The following is a 23410-nucleotide window of genomic DNA, read 5'->3' as shown; positions in this document are numbered from 1 at the left end:
ACACATTTTGCAAAAATGTAGATAAGAGTATTTATAGCACAAACGGGCGATAATTATTGCAGTGTGTATGTAATGTTAATGCACATGTACATTTGTAGTATATGTATGTTAAACATAAAGCATGCCAAGTTCAGATATAATAAAATATTTAATAAACACCACATTTATGCACAGTTCAATGACATTTATACGTGTTTTCATACATGTAGATACGTATTATGTGCGAAACAGAGTAAACATTCAGATGTATTGAAATACAGTATATTTAGCACAATAAACATCCAAGATACGTTTTCAATTCCATTAAAAATATTGTTCCACGATTTTTTAAATATTTTTGGTGTTTGGTGCGTGCCGTTGTGTTTTTTTTTTAGTTTGCATTGTGTGTATGTGTATGCCCACACATTTGTACATAAAACAAAATACAAAAACAAATAATATAAGCAGAATAAAACGTAGACGACGAAACGTTTAGACGAGACACATTAAACAAAATAAAGGCTTAATTAAAATAATAATTTTAAATAAAATAAAATAGTATATGCACCCGTCAAAATCTTACGACAAAAAAGATAAATAAAAAGCAACTGCGTTACAAAAACAATAGCTAATAAAAATGCAACAAATTCTGTATATACATACATACATACACATAAAGCTAATACACTTAATCCTTAGTAATCTAAATAAGGCGGTTCACAGCCTTGAATATCCAATAACCAAAAGTAGTTATAGTGCAAAAACAAAAGCAATATAAAAAACATAATCAAAAACAAAAAAGAGAAGAAGGAAATACATTTCTTTTGAAATTTAAATACAAAGCCAGAGACTAAACACTTTTAATTTAATATGAATACATAAAACTCAAAGCAGACATATTGGGTCGTTCACTAAGTAATTTCGTTTTTACATCCTATTTTTATGAAATTAGACAAATTTAATCTTTCTGCTATTCGACGGTTTTCGTCGATCAACGACTTTATTTTATTTACATTGGCATCAAGAGGCCTTCCAGGATGTAGTGCATTCTCAATAAATTAAAAGTTTTTTGTTTTAAATTTAGGATTGCTGAAGAAGTTATTCAACTTATCGGATCCAATAAATTTGATCGAATACTGAACATTAAATGTAAATATGGATTTCTTTAAATTTCAGCTATACAATATATATACATGCATATAATATACCAGACAGCAAAGGATCAATTTATTTTTTAATTTTTGAAAATGAAAAGAATTTTTACATGCATATATATTTGACATACAATTATGCCAAATGCAACAGTCGAATAGAAGTTTTAGATTAATTTGTATACATATTATGTTGTAACCCTACAGTGAAACATCAAGCATGTCAGGAAAAATGGGTCAGAGCGTGTATAGTAAAGTCAGTGATCTGTAACATTGTGTTAATTCGCATTGAAATCTTTTAAAACTATGAAATGAACTAGAGGGTTGTTTCTGCTTTGCATTAGTAATAAAGTGGTACATTTGTGAATAAAATCTGACAACTGGCATCAACTAAAGCTTCAATATTTCAAAAAGAAATTACTGGTATTTGGTAAACAAAAGTCGCTTAGTTGAGCTTGTGGAATTTTTTGATACTTAGCATCAAACAAGTAAATTATTAAAGGAAAGTTTTTTATCAAAAATCCTTAAGATTTTTGTATTCGAATATCATTTTTTAAAGTTTTGGGTTAATTTGCACTGGAGATCAAAATTCATTGCAAAAGATTTAAAACTACAATGTTAAAAATATAGGAAAAATTAGTTAATTTAGACATGGTTTAAATGGAAAATAAAGTTTTTACTTACTTTGGATATATTTTTTAAGGCAAAAACTGAAACTTAAGTGGGCATTTGCAAAAATAACATCGCCTTGGAAAATAAATAACACCTTAATATACATGCATATTTTACATCATTTAAACATCAAACAAGCAATACAAATAAATGTATCATTCACCCCACAATTCCAATGGACAATAAATGAGCGATTTTTATTAACTCAGTGGGTAATTACTGCGGATTTCATTAGTGAGCCAAAAGGCTTACACATATTTAAACAAAACGATAACTTAACAACAAAAAAGCACACTAGACGGAACAGCAAGTATTGACGCACGACTAAAGGTAGATAACTAAAGTATTATAGGAAATTAAAAAAATAAATGTAAACAACTTTAATAATTAATAGATAATTAACTGTATTTGTAACATAAAAAACGTGTGAATATTTATTATTTAATAGCAGTGTGCGCTCAAGGAAATACTCAATATAGATAGAAATATTTACATTTTAAATAGAAATACTGGTTATTTTTTTAACAACTTTTACCTATGCATGCAAGCAGGTAAATATTGTGTATATCACAATATACATATTTTTTTATTATAAATGCACCAAACTGTGTGTGTGTTTGCAAGCTACATATATTAAATACAAGCTTCTAACTGTTATTATTGTGACACCTTTTCCGATATTGTCTTAGGCAGTGGCTCATTAGCTGCATTGCTTGCGGCAATTGCTATAGACACAACACTGTTAGAATTAGAGAATAATTTGTTGTTGCTTTGTTAGAAACAAATAGGAAAATAGTTATTTATATAGGTACCAGCTAATTTATTAAATTGTTATGGAAATTGGTTTAGCTATGTTATATTGAAAGCGACAGGAGTGTAGAAAGAAGCGTGTTAATATTTTATAAGTTTCGTAAAAGCTGAAGCAGTGCATTTCATGCTTGTTAATAGGGTGCCATTTAGTTAGTTGCATTATGGAAAATATAATCAAAGTGCTCTTAATAATTATTAATAATTTCATATGCCAGTATATCGTAAAATATATGTTTAGTTTATGTGTTTGTCGTTTTAAACCCAATGACTATAGTCCAGACTTACCTTGCGTACGTTGAATTGGCGTTCTTTATCGTAAAACTATTCTGACTGGGGAGTACGAACTTCTGGACCCACTATGTTAGCAAGCGCATACAGTAGAATAGAATAAGAAGTTGAAATATTATTATTGATTTTTAGCAATGTGTCATTAACTAACGTACAAAATATATATGTATACTGTTTTTTACATACAACCTTGATCAGTTGGAATGAGAAGTCGAAATATTTCGATGTTCGCATACATTGGAACATTTCAGGTGATTTCATTTTATTTTTTTTAATGCCAAAAAATCATTTTATATTTTTATTTGTCGATTAAAGCACGGAAATCGTTAGCGAAAAAGGAGTGGACATGAAAATTATCAACATTTAATATTAAAAACTAGTATTTGAAATTATATCACTTATAAGGAGCGAGGCCAGCGGTCATATTTAATTTGTTCAGCCATTCATCGAATAATTTTTTAAACTTTTAACCTTTTAGCTCTATCTATTATACTGGAATATTTTAGTATTTATCAAATTTGTAAACGTTTTTAATCCCTGTTGGTACTTTTAGTTCAACATCTTCATTCAATCGTACTTTGTTGCTGCTGTAGCACACTTTGAGACTGAAAAGCTGACTGACTTACTAACAGCTCTGGTCTGAATATAAATCTGGTTGCCGTTCAGACTACACCTGACTCTGTAAGAACGACATGCCAATATTGCTTGGAAAGCTAATGCAATTTTTTATTATATATCAGTTAGCCGTCTTCATTATAAATGTTTTTGAACAAAAAAATTTCTACCACCTTGCCATGAATTCATTATATTATTTTTAGTAGGTCGAAAATCGTTTAAATATTAAATATATGATATGATGGATTTCAGGCAGAAGATGATAACAATATAGCTTAAGGAATTATTTTAATTTACTATACTTAGTAAGTTTATTAGAAAAATAAATTTATAAAAAGCTTTTAATTACGGCTTAAAATCAACACTTGAGCGTTGCACCGATCAGCCTTTGTTTTATGACACACCAAAATCACAATCAATCTTAACAAATCATTTTGAATGACTACTTAAATCAAGGTATACTGAACTCATCGTATGACCAATAGGCACGTAATTGATAAAATAAAAGATCCACATGTTGATACGCTACTGATAAAATATTCACAGTTGTCAGGCGGCAAATTAAAATTGCGATTGACAACTGTATACCATATTTGTAATATGAGCTTAGCAAAATAAGAAGTTAAGTCTTAGCAGCGATAAAAAGTTACCAAAAATTGGGCTGAAGAGTTTTAAAACATTTAGTTCTTAACTTTAGTATATGTATTTGTCCTTACTGCAAAGAAAACTTTAGTCGTTGCGGTGAAAATATTATAAGTCAATTTTGAGTACCTTATAATTGTCAGTGGGAGATTAGTGCTTAATTGTAGAATTAATTTGGCGCCTATACACCAGTGCAACTATGTTTAATGTATAAGTGTGGTTATAAATTGATGTCAAGTAAAAATTCCATAAACACTAAATACTCTATGTAAGCTAGTATGAAATCTGTCAAGGTTGTAAGTATGTTCAATAACAATTTCGAAAGAAGACTCATTTATTAAATATACAACAAATATATGTAGATATATTGTATGTATATATAACTTTTTGTAAAAGGTTTAATTTATGGAACTTACCCTATTATTGACAAATCTTTGATTGCCCATGCACGCAATCATGTGTATCACAAGGTACAAGTTGAATAGCAAATATAAAATGGCTCCTATACCTGTAAAAATTACCGTTAGAATTTATGCTAAAACATTAACACTCAGAAAAGTGCCAAAAATACTTACAAACTAATGCTAATAAACCATTTTCCAAAGACGCCGTCTGCACTTGCACAACAACGAAGTAGATGTTTACCGTTATTACCACTATGGTTAACATTATGGATATGACCTTGTTCGCCCTTTTCATATAAAAATAAAAGACATTAACATTGAATAGGATTTTAAAAATATTTTCAAACTAAGAGCATTCATTTTTTTAAATTTTAAGCGAAAAATGTTAACAAAAATGTATTTGAGGCAGAGATAGATACCAAAACTAAAGCAATATTGTAAAAATTTAAGAATAAGCGTTACATATACTCACAGGCCATTTACGAATTCACCCATTATAGCCACACACGATGTGAATGCTATCGTAGGTATGGCGGCAAAAGGCAACTGCAACGACATCACTGCGTTCAAAATATCATTCAAATGAGTTAAATCTTCCATGCGTGTGAAGAAGGCCAAGCAGAATGTGGGTATGATGGCGATTAAACGCGTGAAGAGCACACGGCGCCAGCGTGGCCATTGCAAATTCAGAAAGCCTTCCATTGAAAATTGTCCCGCATATGTGCCAGTCATGGTGGAGCTCTGACCAGCGGCCAAAATGCCAACACCCCAAATGTACATAGCCGCTGCACCGAATGTGCAACCCAAATATAGACCTCCCTTATAAAGATCGGCATCGATGAGATCGGTGTTGTTGTGCGAATCCGTAAATGACGCTTTTGCGTCTTCGTACATTGTTTGATTGACGCAGACATCCAACTAAACAAGAAAAAAATAATTGTTAGCACGGAAATTCACTTAAGTTGACCAGATTTGACGCCTTTTCATTGGATATCTTTACTTACCACATCTTGATTTGTTTTACCAAACATGCCATGTGCGAAGACAGCTACGACGAATAGATTTATAATGAATGACACAAATAGCGCCACCGACGCTTCAATGAAGAAATAGAAATTTGCCTCGCTAACTCTTTTCGGTTGACGACGATCGATATCACGTGACTGTTTTAAGTATAATTTATTTATTAGAAATAAATATATTATTGCTTATTAAAATAACGTTATTTTAATACAATTATTATTATATTATTATATTTCTTTTTTTTTGAAACACTTACTTTGACTAAAGCGGAATGAAGATACAAATTGTGGGGCATTATCACAGCACCAACTATGCCTACAGCCTGCAGTAGAACATTTGCATCACAATCCTTACACCACGGCAGGAACATTCCTTCCATCACTTCACCCTGGTTAGGCGCTGAGACAACGTACTGGAAAAAAATCCAATATGATATTAGTGAAAGAAACATTTTTTATTATGAATACATACTTATAAATTTTTTAAAGTAAGAACTAAATATTATCTTTCTCAGACAACAAACTTAATATTATATCCTGCTTATATATAAGAACTCACTGTAAATCTGAATGTAAATTTACAAACACAGCACGTGAGATAGATTGGCAATATATCTCAGATAATTACACTTCTTTCTTCCCATCAGAAAAGAATGAGACAAATATTGTCTGAATTCAATCCACGTATTCTCCAATGTGGCGAATTATGAAACAGACAGACAAGCTGAATTCTTCTGCGACAATCGCGGCATAGAGTTTTATTGCAAACAACTCTGTATTTCATAGAAAATTGTGGGTACAACAGGAGGCACTTAGTGTGATTCTCGGCAAGCTTTTATGTAGTGTGGATTCTGGGTACACCCAAAAAATTCTACTCTTAGGCAAAAATTAATTCAGTATGACAACAGGGCTAACTAGATTCTAGGTAAAGTATAATATACAAAATCTATGACATGTACCGGGAGTTACGAAATATAAACACAAATTAGCTTATTGATGACATAAGAACGACTTTAAGGGGTTAGGGCTAGTCAGAATTTTCAAAATTTTTTTTTTTTGCATTTTCGTTAAGTGTAATAATATCTTAAAAATATTCTCTGAAAATTTCACGTTTAGCCGATAATTAGTTTTTGAGCTATTCGACAAATAACATAGAGAGCTCGGGCACTTCAAAGCGCTGGTGTGAAACTTTAAACGCGTTTTTCTCTAAACTATGTTTTTTGAACTGGTGACAACTGTAACTCGAAAACCGCTAAGTAGATTTTAATGAAATTTATACAACTTTTAGAATACATAATAAACTCGGGCCTGAACGAAAGGGAAAAATACTGAAAATTCTCATTTTTTCGTGCCTCTGACTACCCCTTAAATCAATTACTGTATAGTATTTCCAATTTATGAACTTAAATAGCGGGTATGAAGGAAACAGATCTGGCCTTAGTTTGTTAGACAATTTTTGATTTTTTTTTTGTTATTATATAAAAGGCATTTTTATTTGTTTGTAGTGTAGTAACTATATTAACCAATAAAAACGTACTATGAGTAGGGACTCAAGGGTATTTCCCTGCAAAGTTAAATTTATCTACTTTTGTACACACAACCTTACTGAAAGACATTGATTTATTTTACATAAATTTATTTATTTTATTATCATGTGCATTTCTTAATCATATAAGAGATTTTAAAATTTACTGCCAAATAAAAATGTTTATTTAGTTAAATTATTCAGTGAACTGAATGTAATCAAATGGTCGTGTGCATGTACGACGTTGGAGTAATTCAACCGATTGATTTATTTCTGCCGGTCATTATCTTTCTTCTGATAATTAAGTGATGTAAGAGACATTTTTATCATTTCTTTGGAAAACTTCATTTCACAAATGTTTACATTTTTATCTGTGGCATTGTAAATTACCAACTACATACCATACATACATACATATATATGTGAACATACTTGCATACTGTGGGTGCCATTTGTAAGGCGGACTTGACAGACAGGCAAAAATTAAATGAAATAAAAAATAGCGAATTTCCAAGTTAAAGGCATTTAAGCTGAAAGACTCGCCGCGAATAGTTGACATTGTAAATTTAAGCGGCGATGTGCACACATACAATCAGGAAATGTATGTTTTTACAATGATAAATGTCCATACATACATACATAGATAGGCACAATATAATAGTATATTTCTTTATACGTGTTTGCATACAAAACGGGGCGGCAACTGATAAGAAGGTGAATAGAAAAAGTCCCGAACATGTGGAAATCTTAAAAATTATTCTCTTATACTTATATATTACATACACATGAACGTAAAACTATATGTGTGAGAAATTCTAGATGCAAGAATCTACAACTCAAAGTAAATTATTAAGAGTGTTCGACAACAGGATTTTTATATAATTAATTTTTAATACACACCGCCAAAAATAATACATCATTTTTTGATTTTGAGCTGGAGTAGAGACAAAATTGCGCTACTCTACTTCAAGAAAGGGGACAAAACTTAGCTAAAAGAGGTTTCATAACATTAAGATCTAAAGTAATTGGTAATGTAATTTCTGTGAAACGCATTCAAACCAAAATAAGAGGACCACATGTCTTCATGCTTATATTTTTGTATCGGGAAAATTAAATTGCGCCCAAATTTATAAACAAGATCGAGAGATTTGTTCTCCCAAAACCCCAAAAGGACTACCAAAGAGTTCGTATTCTGAAAAATACAAATTTTAACCACAATCCCGAATCTCAAAGACGATGAAACCTTTCCTACAACTTTGAAATAGAACATTTAGTCCTTCTACCTTTTCGGAGCTTTAACTTTCTGAGTATTTCGCAAACTATTAGCAACTAAAGACACTTAAATCTCGGTTTTCATAACATGTTCACCCTCAATCTACAACGGCGCAATATGAGTATACATGTATGTATGTACATAGTTTTAAAGTAAAGTTAAGGTAAATAAATATGTGTCACACTAAATTAATACATTATACTAATTAAATGCGCCAATATTATTATTTTGAAATTAGTTAGAATAATGTACGAAATTAAAATAATTCGCTATTTACTTTGGTGTTTAATATCAATTAATTGATAATGTTCAAAAAATATAAGCATGTTAAATTATGTTATATAAATGTTTGAATTTAATTTTTCGTATATATTTCATTACATTGATAGGAAACATTTCGATTATAATACGAGAAAATAATTAATATATTGCAATATTAATAAAATAACAAAAATAATAATTATAAAGCATTTTTCTTTAAATTTCAAATAGTCAAATACTCTATGGAGTAATTGATACTGCTTTGATTGCTTTAAAAAACATTACAACCGATACATATTATTATATAAGATGTACATACATATGTATGTATGTATGTATATGTATGGTTATAGTCTAAACGCATACATAACTCGCAGCGGAACAAAAGCAAAGCTCTGAAAACCGCAAAAACTGCAAATTAATGCAAATAAAAATAAAACTGTTAGTTCGCACCTACATATATGTATATGTATATACAGAACTACAGTAACGATAAGTAAAAAAAAAAAACAAACGAACGCAAAAACATTTTAAAGCGGAAGCTACAGTTTAGAGAAGCAATTTTTATATTGAAATCATTGAGCTAAGCAAAATGTATGTATTTGCAGTGTATTTGTGTGTGCCATTCCTTACAAAATTTCCATATATGTACATACATACATACATATGTAACAAAAATTCATATTGTCTAACACTTAACATGGGTACATATGCATAAACACTTAATTTCCGTAAATTTTTTAATTTAAAATAAAATGTTTTAAAAACTTAAGCTAGAAAACTTTTTATAGTACTATATTAGAAAACAAACGCCTATAGAAACAATTGAGTATCTCTTGCACACTTGTCTCGCATTGTCAACGCAACAATTAAGCGTTTGATGGCCCGCGGTATAAGCCATCATAAGGAAGAAGTACTGTTAGTGGTATCGTCAGAGAGTCTATTAAAATTCGTCAAGCAAAGACATATAAAAAAAATTACTGCTTCTACTGAACAACGTAACGGCACTCCATCTGGCAACGCAAGTGACCAAAATTGGTCTATGTGTGGCTTATTAGCCTACCAGACTCATCTAAAGTAACCTAGCTCGCGAAGATGAGAAGTGAAGTGTAAATGTCATATAATAAACCCTAATATGATACTAAGTGTACTTTATAATTCACCTTGTATCGCAGTTTTCAAGACCTGAGACGTTTCTCAAGCGTTGTCTGATATAAGCAGCTTTTTGAATGAGCTTGGGTTTGGGGACCAATTTGTAACTTATTTCAGTCCTTGCATGGAAAATTAGTTTAACCGACAAGACATCTTTACAAAATTTAATATGGATTATTGTTTAACGCAACTATAGCATATAACTGAACGTTCAAAATCAAGATAAAGATCGTATATCTTTATTAAGTAACAAAAATTCGACTTGAAGGTTAATGTCAAACATACAAACATTGGAAAGCGTTAGATTTTTTCAGATTTAGATTTAGAAATGCACATGTGATAGTTTCGGCGCAGTCGAACTTTAGGTTAATAGTTATAGAATTTACTTAAAATTATTAACAACTTACCTCATAGCCGAAAGTAACCGCCATTACAGTGATTAAGAAGCCAAAGAAGAACTCCAGTTTCCTCAAACCATATTTATCTAGAAATAAAAATGTGAACGTGTCGATAATTGTTATCAGCACTCCACCCCACAGCGGCACGCTAAAAGAAAAAATCAAATACCATGAAAAATGAAGTATTAGTATAATTAATAATTGTTTATGCTTTTACACGAGCAAATTTGTAAATATTTAACAATAAAAAGCTATTTAAATCATTTACAACATTTAATAATAAAAAGCTAACAACAAGCAATTAAATTAGTGTTTATGTGTGTATTTACATTTTATTTGACAATAAATATATCGCAATCGCTGTGCCAATCACTTCCTGCATGTCCGAGCCGATAATTGCAATCTCAATCATTATCCAAAGAATGATGCGCGGCAGCTTTCTGTATTGGCGATAGCACATCTCGGCCAAATGTAGACCCGTCACAACACCCAACCTGACGGCATATTAAGTGCAAATAAATTAATATATGTAATATACATGTGTATGTTTGTAGGTATATGTAGGTAGTACATACATAATGTGGAAATGCAAGGTAACGCTCATTCAACTTTTGTTAGTAAATTAAATGCGGTCGTAAAGTTAAAAATCTTACAACATACTTGTTACAAATGTATGTATGTTTGTATGAATATGCACCTATATGTGTACGTACCTCGCCGCCAGACGTTGCATCAGTAAACCCAAAACCGTGGCCCATAAAAGTACCCATAAGATTTTATACTTTGCTGCCGCTCCACTTTGTAAATCTGATTCTATGTTGCCCGGATCCAAGTATGCTATGGACATGAGAAACCCAGGACCGGTGAATGCCCATAATTTGCGAAAGCTAAAGCCAGTCTGTATGTGCGCACAAAGAATGCAATGAGATTAGATACAATCAGAATGAGTTTCAATGCTTTTGTAATATGTATATTGCATGACAGAAATGTACTTATATCATACATACATATGTATATATACTATATGTATGTATATGAAAATAATTATGTGGGAGTATACAGAGTATGTGTGCGTTTCTGCCAGTGACGGCGGCATGTTTGCTCTTCAGTAAGATCAATTGAATGCATTTATGAACAATCACACGCACATAAGTCATATTCCACCTGAAATGATTATTGTAAGTCGCGCTGTATGTTTACATGTATTACAAACGCATGTTGCATGTCGCCAATTTTCGCAAAACCGTTAATGCACCCCACTGCGTTGTGAAAACTGTGTCAAGTAATTGAAAGTAATGCTTGGGTGCGTGTGTATGTATGTTTGTTTATTGTTTTCGTATAAAAATGCACGTGCAGTATTTGCTGTATTAAGTGTATGCAAATATCAAATTCCTATACGCCGCGGTTTTTTACATCAAGTTCAAGTTTTTGAACTTCTCAGTCAGGCTTATTTAATAAAATTATTGATTTGTACAATAAAGCTGCGGTTTTATTGAAGCATATTGATTCTAAAAACCACAAGAAGTGCACTGAACATTTTTTTTATCTGTCATTCCTCGCTCAAAAACAAAATGTGAAATTAAAGTTAAAGCGAGTAACGGCAATAAGTAACAGCAAATGTGAAAACGAGAAAAAACGTTAACTTTGGCTGCACCAAAACATCGAATACCCTCCACAGGTGTATATTTTATAGTATAGAAGGGTATAAAAAAATATCTTTAGCTTTATATTGATCGATCAGTTTTAATGGTAGCCTTATGCTCGATTTTTTTATTTAAAGTTCACTTTAAGGTCGTAGAACCATCATGAAATTGGTCTAATCGGTGCCATTTTTTTGGCAAAATGTCAATACAACATAATTTTTATACATTCAAATACGTAATAAAGCCTGAAAGAGAGAGATTTAATTGTTTTTTCCTTACTCGCGGAATAAATTGTCAAAATAGAGTATTTTCAATGGGCTCTCGACTAGCCTAACGCCTTAACGTGATTTATTAGTGTTTAACTCCAAATTTATCAAAAAACTCGACTAATGGATCAATGTGAACATACTAATAATAAAGGCTGTCATCTATACTCTTTTGATAAAATTTGAGATAATTTATTTGATATAAAAATTTCCAGTGCATCCTCTTATATGAATGTTAACGAATCAACGCTGATAACAGATGATTCGACTGATCAACGGATAACTAGTGCTGATCACAGGCTCATTTAGTGATTCGTATTAACACGAATTATTCGTAATAAATAATAACGCAGGTACAAAATTTCAAAATACGGTATATGAATTGTTTTATCAACACAAATAAATGCATTTACTGGTTTATAAGGTGAACTTTTTATTAATATTAAGTAAATGTAAATAGTAATTCAAATTTAATGTTTGTAGTTTTGAATTCTCTGGTTGATTTAAGGAAATTTTAAGACACTCACCTCATCATTTTGTGGTATGAGCACCTTTTCATCGCTGAAGTATGCTTGTTTCGCATTCGGTTTCAGATATGTGCCCTCATCGGGTAAAACACTCGGTAGATGCTGATGTGGCGCTCGAGATGTGCTGGTACGCGGCGATGTTGTTGATGAACTGCCTGCAGGTTCAACAATTTGATCGGTATTTTTTGAAAATGATCCATTTGAAGCCATACTATTGAAATGTAAGAAAAATAATAACAGTTAATTATTATTATATACATATAGTATGTATGTATATAGACATTCCTAAAGTTATGTAAAAAGCGTTATACTCCATAAAAACAGTTAGGTTGAATTAATATTTAAGTGATAAATGAAATAAAGAAAGCTTACACGAGAATTGACCTTAAGACACTATAAAATTTCCAAATGAAACGTAAAAGCAAATTTCAGGCACGAAATCATCCCAACGAACAGCGAAGTAATCATCCCACTTATAGCTGATAAAATATATGTACATTGGCTGTGCAGACCGACATTTCATTTTATTTATATTTTTGCAAACATTTTGCCGCCATTAATTCCAAACCATTGCCGAACCGGAAGAAAGTCAGTTTGGCTGTCCAAGTTGTAAAAAAAATAAAACAACTGAAAGATGTTTAGCCGAACGATAAATGGACGGAAATATAAGTTTTAAATCGAATATAAGTGACAAATGGAATTTATGAGAAGTATTTTCATTGCAGACCGGTGTTAAGAAAAATATTCGGCGAGAACCAGACTGTGTATTGATTTAAACTTAGGCGAAGGTAAGGAAGGAAGGGGGAAAGAGCGAAACCCCAAAAAATATAGTTTATTGTCGAACTGTCGAATCTTACTAATTCTCCTTGCAACTTTTAACCAACGAAAAGTAACAGCAATAGTTTATTTTGCCGTCCGATCAAGTACTTCCACCACAGAAGAATCCTCCTCCCAGACTACTTGGAGAGCCTTTTTGTACAGATACAACGACAACGTCGTTCTACGTAATTTGAATGGATTTGAATTTATATTTAGACAATAATATTGTCACCCCTAAGTATTCTAAAGCTTCCGAAAAAAAGAATTATGCTACTTTGACAACAAAAAATGCATCTCTAATCTCTAATTATAAATGAACATCCGGATACCGGTGACGCCAAACAATTAAAAAAATACACCAACTTCATACAATTCATACTTTTCCAATCTATTTTAAAAATACAATAAAATTTTCTCATTCATCCACATCTCTAACTCTGCGCAATAAAGTGTTATAACTACCTCGAATGTTGTTTATTGACACTATATGAGTTTTTTAATATAGTTTTGGCTTTGCCTTATCGAACGTTTCTGGTGTTAGAACAGCGGTAACAATTTCCGTTTTGACTCTCTGGAAATGCACTGTTGACATTTTCTAAACAAAATTTAGAGACGTGTTCGCCTATTAGAAAATCTTCGAGGGCATTTAAGTGCATATGTATGTATGTGGTTCAACGGACTAATAACCACTAAGTATGTAGACTAGCTAAAACATGTGCTACGAATATATCCAGTATTGAAGATGTTCAAAGTTTTAGATTTAATTAAGAATAATCTCAAATCACTGAAAATCAGTGAAGTGCTAGTAATAACAATTAACTATAATAATGGGAAATTTGCGCTATTACCGTTTAAATACATATGAATTTAAACGCTACATACACTTGTATCTGTACTCCCATAGATCTATATATTTTCTTTGTAGGGCTTTTTGTAAAAATATCAAATTTCTCCGTTAATAAATCTTTTTCATGATTATATGCAGCTTCAATTATATTTCTTTAGTGTTATGCGATCGTCCATTTAATTGATGTAATTAGCACAACTTCGCCTTTCATTTCAAGTTTAATTGAGAAGCGGCAAAGCATACAAATGATTGCTTCCTTTATGCATGAATGCGTAGATCCACAAGCACATTGAAAGGGGGCGCCGATAAACGTTCGCCTGGCTAATTGTTATGGTAGAAGAAGAAAACAATTTAATTATTGGAAATATTCTCGAATATTTGACATTCCCTGACAGCACTAACTTCGTTTACATGAAATCTATAATACCCTTCACAGGTGCAATTATACTATCTATATGTATAACAATTTGTATATCTGAAAATGTAACCGGCCAAGGGTTTGCATCCAATTGAAGACACCTCTTTCTAGCCACATTGTTTGATACAAAAAATCTTCAAGTCGAATTAAGGTTAATTAAAAAGGAAAAAAGATACTTGATTATGATGTTTATATTGATTTTTAATGGTCAGAAGAATATGTTCAGAGATTATAGCGTTTACATACAAGGTGCGTTCCAAAGTAAACAGGACTTTTTGAATCTAGCGCCCCCTTGTGGCGCCATCTATATGTCGACTGGTGCGTTAGAATCTGCTATCTTTATCGATTGTCCAGTGAGAATTTCATGACATTTCATTGATTGGAATTGAAGTTAATGCGTTTTACGTGTCAGTATGTCTGTGTTATCGGTGCGAAAATGGGATTCGAACAAAGAACCAACTTTAAATCTTGTTTTAAAATTGGTAAAACTTTTACCGAAACGTTTCAATTGAAGAAACAAGTTTATGGCGATGATTGCCTATCCCGACGAGTGCGCGAGTGGTTTCAATGTTTTCAAAGTGGTCGTGAGGACATAAATGGCGATCAACATGTGGGCCAAACAAATCCGTGATCACCGGAAATTCCATTGAAACTGTGCGTGAATTCATCAAAAATCAGCCGAAATCATCATTGAAATACATGGAAATAGAATTAAACATTTCCAAAGCAACGATTTATCGCATTTTGACCGAACATTTGGGCTTACGAAAGGTACGTGCGCGGTTTGTTCTGCACAAATTGACTGACAACCAAAAACGCCGTCTCATCGATCGACGCTTGTGACCGATTATTTACCCAAAAATCACATTTTAACCATTAACCACTCCCCGTATTCACCGGATATGGCACCGTGCGACTTCTTCCTTTTCGGGAAAATGAATTTGCCCATGAAAGGAAAGCGTTATGCAGATGTAGAGACCATTCAAAAGCCTTGCATCCTCATACTGGCGGTCAGGTCATGCCGGCCAACGAGCTAAAACACTCGTTCGACATGTTTTTGGAACGTTCAAAAAGCTGTATTGAAGCAAAAGGAGACTATTTTGTATAAAATAAATTGATTTAGCCGAAAAAACCATTTGTTCTGTTTTTTTTAATTCCCGTTTTCCTTTGGAACGTCTCGGACGTTTTCTTCTGGGTGTTACAAACTTAATGCAAACTTAATATGCCCTATTCAGGTCATAAATACTTGTGGGTGTAGTTTTTGCAAAAACCATTAATATAATATATGTATATATGTATGTATATAAAAATCAAATATCGGCATTTTTTTATTATTATCAATTTAAGTTAGAAACTACACTGATAATGACTTAATTTGCTTTTGGCTTTTTATAAGTATTATGCAAATGAAACACAGGGCGCACTTCAACCCTGGGTAGTCAGGGTAAGTAGGTAAATATTATGCAACTGAACACTTTCAATATTTTTTTTTCACTATCAAGCGCATTTTCGCTTGAATTTCCTCCGCTTTGCGTTCTTTATGAGAGAAATAATACCAGAGAGAAAACGGGAATATTAATTGCGTACAAGTATACGCAAGGGAACTGACTTTATTTATGTATATTAAGTAATATGCATGAAACTATAATTTTATATGTAATGCGAACCCAGCATTATTCAATACTCGTTGTTTCTCAGACGATTTTTTATTAATCCTTTTGTTTTATATACTTTAACAGATGTGAAACTAATTATTATTCGAATATTCTCAGATATCCGTTAATTAATTTTAATAAGTCATTTTGAATCACTTTCGTGAGTTTTTCCGAACGCAATTGACGGCACTTAACTACTTTATTTCGATTGGAACGAAAAGTTTAGAACAGACCAAAAATTTCCATAATGTTTGAAATTTGGTCCAAATGCCAGTTGAGTACGACATCAGTTTTTATAATATCTACACACACACCATTTCATAGCAAACTTATCTGCAGTTTGTGGACTTGTGATTATAACGGTGCTCATATGCGTTCAATTGTTTGTACTAAGTTCAGGTAATCACAAGGAGCTCTGGCAGATTTATGATAGAGTACCTATAAAGTCTGTTAAGTGTATAATGATTAGTAAACAATTAAACAATTCCTAGAGAAAGTACAAAAGTAACGAAAATGGAATTCTTGTTTTAATACAACCAATATAAAACTAAAAAAGATAGTCAATGAAGAGCTTGTTTTGGGTTACTCTTCTGTTTATAAAGAACAGAACAGTGCTAACAAAAATAAAAATAATATACATAAATTATTAACTAAGAACACTTATTTCTTATATCAAAATATTAAAAAGAATTAATGGGATCAAACAACATGTGAATTTTTGCGTTACCCTCTTTGGAAACAAAATCAGTAAGAATATTGACTTCGTTTTTTTTAATATAATGTCCTTGAAAAATAATAACAATAATAATATTGAAAAATTATGTACTTTCGAATGTATGGTAAACATAACATTAGACTTCTCTATGTGCATAACCTGAAGACTCTAACTTAGCGTCCGATCAAGTACTTCCACCACAGAAGAATCCTTCTACAAGGGAAAGCCTTTTTGTGCCGATACAACAACAACGCATATCATATGCATTTACACTTCGATTTTTGATTTGCAATAATGCAATGGGTAGAAAAGTCAATTATAGTGGTTTTTTGTTGGACCGAATTTGATATTGTTGAAGAGGACAAGCTTTCAGCAATCTTCGTTTTAGAACAAACCTATTGTTTAGCATAAAGAAGAGCTGATATCAACATACGTAAATAAAATGTAGTATACTACTGTGACAAAAAATTTTAAGACTTTTTAATGTAAATTTCTCGCGAAACCCCATTGGGTATGACTGTCAGCGACATCTGTGCCAAATGTCACATCAAAATAATCAATGTTTAGTGTACGCTTGCTTGTCTTTTTGAAGTACATAAGGGCATTCGGCGTTTCGTTTGCAAAATCACTCAAATTTTTCGTAATAAGAGGACGGAATTATGAGCCGACAACTCTCTGTTTTTGCACCGTCGCATACTGCATGAATGCTTCAGAGTTTTTCGCCAAATTTTCAACCAATATTGGCCGCAACCACCATATTCACTTGATTTAGTTTCGTGTGACTTCTGGCTATTCGGCAAACTTAAACGACCGCTCCGGAAAAACCGTTTCGAGTCAATTGAAGACATTAAACGTGAATCGCTACACGCATTGAAGGCTATTCCGGAAACTGGCAGTTTAACAACTGTTTCGAGGATTGGAAAAAATTTATGCAGAAGTTAATTAGGGCCAAGAGGGATTACTTTGAGGGGACGACATAGATTTTTTAAGAATTTTAAAATTAAGAACAAAATCTTACTATTTTTTGTTTCTCTATAATAAAAGTGTACTTGCATAATGAACCTCAGTAATTGTTTTAACTTTTTTTTACTTTAACATTGCGTTATACTCGTTGCAATTATTTATAACATTGCAATGTCTGATTGTCACAGCTCTGTTTCTCAGTGCGTACAGTACCGGACGAAACAAAATTGTGAAAATTTAAAGTGGATTAAATTCAAAGGCTAATGAAGATTTAGTCATTTAAAGTTAATAAGTTAAATTTTTAATCATCAGAATATTTTTGCTTTAAGTAAGCCTTAAATTATATTTTAATTAATTATCACCTACCAATAAATATGATAACTGGAATGATTGATAAAATAATTAATATAATTTACTTTATTGAAAAGGAATTAAATACATATGCTGACCGAATTTAGTCGAAATAAAAAAAATAAAGAAGACGATTAAGTGAATAAATATAGCATTTACAACGGAATTTACTCGATTAAAAGCAAGTCAACAGTTGTTGTGATTAACCATGTACAGGCATAAAAAATATCTTGAAAGTAACGAATGAGCCGCTGATTATGGTTGCTGCAAAGACAAAAATTTTGGTATTATCGTGGAAGGTAAAACCGTACAATTTTTGTTGTTTAAGAACCCGCTAAACCAGCGTTAATGACAAACAGCACTCCACCACTGAAACAGAATCCCCGACAAAGGCTTGACAAACGTTAGGCATATTTTGATTATTTCTACTACTACTGACTGCGTTAACGGATTATAATTATAAGCAAAATGAAAACAATACTTGAAAATTTGTTTTCACTTGCTTTTGTTTTGGCCGCTACTGTGAACATACATTTTGTTTTTATTTGTGCATCACAGGTGTTTCAGCAATTGCATATGCACTACAACAATGTACTCATATACTACAAACATACTTACATAGATACATGCGTATAATGTAATATAAAAAAATGCTGTATGTGAAAATAATTAATAAAATATTTAATTATTTATGCCATTGCTAAAGTGTCTCTGCAACAGTTGAATGCAGCAAAAACAAAAATGAAGTGCGGCATTTTTTAAATATACCGAATACCCCGAATTTCGAAATGAGCAATGGAAAGTTTAATGAACTTGAGGTAGGCAAAATGAATACACTCAATCCAGACGGATTGAAGTAAGAATAAACATTATTTATATTTTTATTTTAAAATTTCTGCACTTGAAAATATTAAAATCATTACTCCGCCAACTGACAAGTTCGTTTAGAGAGAAACCATTGTAGATTGTTTTAAAACAAACCAAAGGCAATAATATTTAACCATGATAAATATGAACTAGTTGTAAATTAAGACCAGACACACATAATAGCAATAAAAGCTATTTTTAGAGGAAAAAAAATGTATGTATGTAAAAGATTGAAGTTAAGAACTTTTTTCAGGACCAACCCATAAAAGCGATCTTTAATAAATTTAATACGATTTTTTATTCGAATGAATGAATTTCTGAAATATTTCGGTTTGGTTAAACGGAAACAATTTTGTTCGACTGAAAATAAAGTCATTGACTTAGATAATTTTGACAAATTGATGGTTTATTTATAAAAAAAAATGAAATTTAATAAGAATCGCAAGAATCTGTATTTTTGTTATATTTGTATATTTCGAAAACCTAATGAGTACAAAATGTGGACAGAGAAGGTTTTTTTAAATTAATTTATACATAAGCGTTTAGTTACATATACATATATGTACCTTACACACAAAGACACGCTTTAAATTTAAAAATTTGTTTCTTCATTTGACAGTTTCTCGCTTTCTTATTTCAATTTATTTCCACTTGATGGGTTCACAGCTTCTTAGTGTGTCTTTGTTTATAGCGGTGCTGCGCATGCGCTTACCTCAAAAAGCTCTTGCACGCTCACGACCAATAATTTAACAAATTACAAGTGTATTTTAAATACATACATCCATATATCCATACACATGTATGTGTTTGTATCAAATCTTGATACAAATAATTTCTGCCAAGAAGAAGAAGTCGATTGAAATCAACATAAGACAACGTTGTAACTCTACTCGTCCTCACTATTGCCCTATAAACATGTGTACATACATACATATGTGTTTTTGCTGAAAATACATTGCCCTCAACACATTTTGCCTTGAATGACTCGTGCACCTTGCGTAAATTTGTTATCGAAACGTGTACGAAATTTTGTTTTGGTGCCTAGAACCTTTTATAGCTGTTAACCGAAATGACTAGTATTGCCGCTTTAAACATTTCAGTTTACATATGTTTTGTTTATATTTACTCTTAAGTGCGTACTTATGGAACAACTAATCAAATAGCATAACTTCACAAAAAAGGCTTGTATCAAGAATCAACTTTTACAAAGCGTCTAAATGATTTTACAACAATCTGAAATCATGTTTGAAAAATAAGTATTTTTAGAGACTTTTTTGGCAGTTGATAATAGCTGTCTTCGATTACCCCAAGTTTTGAGATTGGCAAATCGAACAAACAACTGACATAATCAAAGAGATGCAATTTTGAATGAGCTATTTATATACCCTCTTGCGTGGAATGTAACCAGAAAACATTGTTGTTACTCTCAGGTAAATAATAAATTACATGAGAGCCGATATCGATGTTAGTGATCCAGCGGGACCAGCTAAATTGAAAACGTCCTAGAGCAGCCCAACAATCAGGTGACTGATGCAAAGACTGAAGTTCCGTACAAAAACTAATATTTGTAAATTAAGAAAACATTTAAAACGGCATCCGATCTGACTGTGTCAAATAAAATTAATGGCTTTGAAGAGAGCTAGCCTTGACCTCCCAAGTTCGAAAGTGTTTTTACTGGATATGCCTTCTGACTTTGTAAATAAAAGTAAATATTTTAGAAATAGTAAATAAGTGGAGAATAAAACAAAAAAGAAATTCTAATTAGTAGGATTTTAATAAATTTTGAAAAAATGTACACTTTGTCAGAGGCAAGTAAAATAAAATTTCTTAAATATAAAAATATCTCAACAACTCTAGAAAACTGAATATGTATATAGATATTTAAATAAGTATGTATATAAGTATGTAATTATGTATGTAATAGTATATATACACACATAGTCTAGTGGTGAATCCCTTTGGGGGAATCCAATTATGTGTATTTACTCTAATAAAGAACAAAGCGAAGATAAAACCACGAAGGAATGTCGAGAAAACAAAGAAATTTGCACACGCTATTTTTTTTTATCTGTGACTATGGTACTCGTACATTTGTATGTATGTTTCAGCATACTCAATGTCTACATATTCATTAAACCAAAATATTGAGTGGTTTGGAGTGACATTTACTCACATTACATAGGACTGACGAAAATTTTATTTTTCTTTTTAAATTTGTCAAAATTTAAAATTGTCATAAAACAGAACAGTTTGCAAGGATCAAATTGTCACTGACAATGCGTAAAATATCTTTCTTAGGAAAGATATTCAGTGTGATTTTATAAAATAGACGGCTGTCAATGAAGCTTATAAAGTGATTAATCAAATTTCAATCAATAGACACTATAGAATGCAAAAATATATATAATATTAATACATAGAATAGGGCTGGCGACAATAATGTATTTAATTTTAAAATCCACAAAATTCAAAGAGATAACACATATTTTTATCGAACAAAATAGTTATCAACCTAGCGACAATTTTATTTTTGATTTTAAATTCGTCAAAATTGGAATGGAGCAAAACAGTTATCACCTATCGAATTGTGACTGAGAACATGTAAATTATCTGTTTTGACAATATTGTCAGTCATTTTATAAAATAGGCGGCTTATAATATAAGTAATTAAATTTGTAGACGCGATAAAAAGACTTTAACCCAAATTGATAAAGTCTAAATTAAAATAGTGAATATAAAAATTTTAAAAATAGAAATAGTTGAATTTGACATACGTTTTTGTTTCGGCCGAATATAAAAATTTTAAAAATAGAAATAGTTGAATTTGACATACGTTTTTGTTTCGGCCGAGAAATAAAAAAAAAATATTTCATATTACAATAATTGAAAAATAGTTTCCATATTTTTATGTCACATTTGGAAAAATAATTCTTGAAATTACATAATTATCGAACTTTTTTTTATTCGTATCTAAAGTTGCAGAAGTGTATTATCAAAAGTTTTCAAAAAATAATATATGTCTAATATTTTTTTGTAATAAATATTTTACATAATTAGAGACAAAGGAATTGCATTCATCTCCATAATATTGTACTCAAACACTTTCGAAATAATAAAATATTGTTCAAAACCGCAAAATTATTATGCCAAAAAAAGGCATTAAAACTCCAGTTTTTGTGCTAATTATTTAGTGTTCCTTTTTAATTTTTAAAAAGAGATATATTTCATTATATTTCTAATTTAGGTATGATATGTATATTAATATGGGGTTTAGTAAAAAAAAAAGAATTCAACGTTTTATTACAATTACATAAAAATGCATTTTATTTATCGCGTTAACTCAATATTTTATAGCAACTTATAATTGAAACTAATTAATTATCTGGCAACACTAAGAAAGTTGTATATTATAGCACAAATTCCAAAGCATAAAAACAGCTGGCTTGACTACGTTGGCAAGAAGGCTTTTTACAAAAGTGTGCAAAATTTGTTTCCTATGTGATAACACGTTGAAACATATGAAGAAACATATATTGATAATATATTAGTATTCTAATATAGCGTTCAACATTTACCAACAATTAATTTACTTTCTTGAGGGCTCGTCAATAAGCTATTTCACCAATTTAGAGGAACTTATTTTTTTAATATAATCAACATCCGACTGCCAGCAATTAGCACTGATAAGAAATTCAACTAAATAACAAACATATATAGAAGTTTGCCACGGTTTTTTTGCCACTTAAAAATTGAAGTACATACATATATACTTTGATACAATAATGTTATATGCATAGCAACATATAGAATATATATGTATAAGAAATTCTCTTTTATTTACATACTTGAAAGTACAGATATTTGTGCTTGTCGATGCCAATTGTTCCAACAAAAGCTTTACTGATGTGTGTCAAGTTGAGTTTTTGTATTTATACAATTCATTCGCTACAAATTAACGCGCGAAATATAAATGAGATTGATGATTAATCAGCAACTATTTTCAAATTTTTTAATGCAAGCGAACGCAGAACACTTTATATTGGAGTAGTTTAACTATCACATCCACATTAACTACTTGTTTCATAAAGTTATCTGAATAAAAAACTTATATTTGTATAGAAAATAATTAAGAGCTAAGGCACTATCG

At 31.1% G+C, this 23410-nt stretch overlaps 1 protein-coding gene across 8 annotated transcripts in view; it reads right to left on the bottom strand.

Moving 5' to 3' along the window:
• LOC126767935 (protein Malvolio) overlaps positions 1-23410 on the bottom strand; it is a 31657-nt gene that overhangs the window by 7678 nt on the left and 569 nt on the right. For 3 of the 8 annotated variants that reach the window (XR_007669182.1, XR_007669181.1, XM_050485744.1), the window contains exons 1-11: positions 23109-23367; positions 12629-12839; positions 10906-11090; positions 10522-10686; positions 10202-10340; positions 5841-5996; positions 5566-5724; positions 5034-5479; positions 4733-4848; positions 4574-4665; positions 2898-2968 (exon numbers count right to left, since the gene is read on the bottom strand). Coding sequence is in view for 6 of the 8 variants with exons in the window: in XM_050485744.1 (XP_050341701.1) it covers positions 2898-2968; positions 4574-4665; positions 4733-4848; positions 5034-5479; positions 5566-5724; positions 5841-5996; positions 10202-10340; positions 10522-10686; positions 10906-11090; positions 12629-12838 (1739 nt within the window). In the remaining 2 variants the exon portion in view is untranslated. Of the gene's footprint in view, positions 1-2209; positions 2542-2897; positions 2969-4573; positions 4666-4732; positions 4849-5033; positions 5480-5565; positions 5725-5840; positions 5997-10201; positions 10341-10521; positions 10687-10905; positions 11091-12628; positions 12840-23108; positions 23368-23410 lie in introns of those variants that run through there. The other 5 variants (XM_050485741.1, XM_050485742.1, XM_050485740.1 and 2 more) reach the window with 5 other exon arrangements.

The sequence above is a fragment of the Bactrocera neohumeralis genome, chromosome 2 (genome assembly GCF_024586455.1).
Source record: "Bactrocera neohumeralis isolate Rockhampton chromosome 2, APGP_CSIRO_Bneo_wtdbg2-racon-allhic-juicebox.fasta_v2, whole genome shotgun sequence".
In the NCBI taxonomy this organism is placed as follows: domain Eukaryota; kingdom Metazoa; phylum Arthropoda; class Insecta; order Diptera; family Tephritidae; genus Bactrocera; species Bactrocera neohumeralis.
Note: the sequence above shows the minus strand (reverse complement) of the source record. Positions and strands in the feature narration are given on the sequence as shown.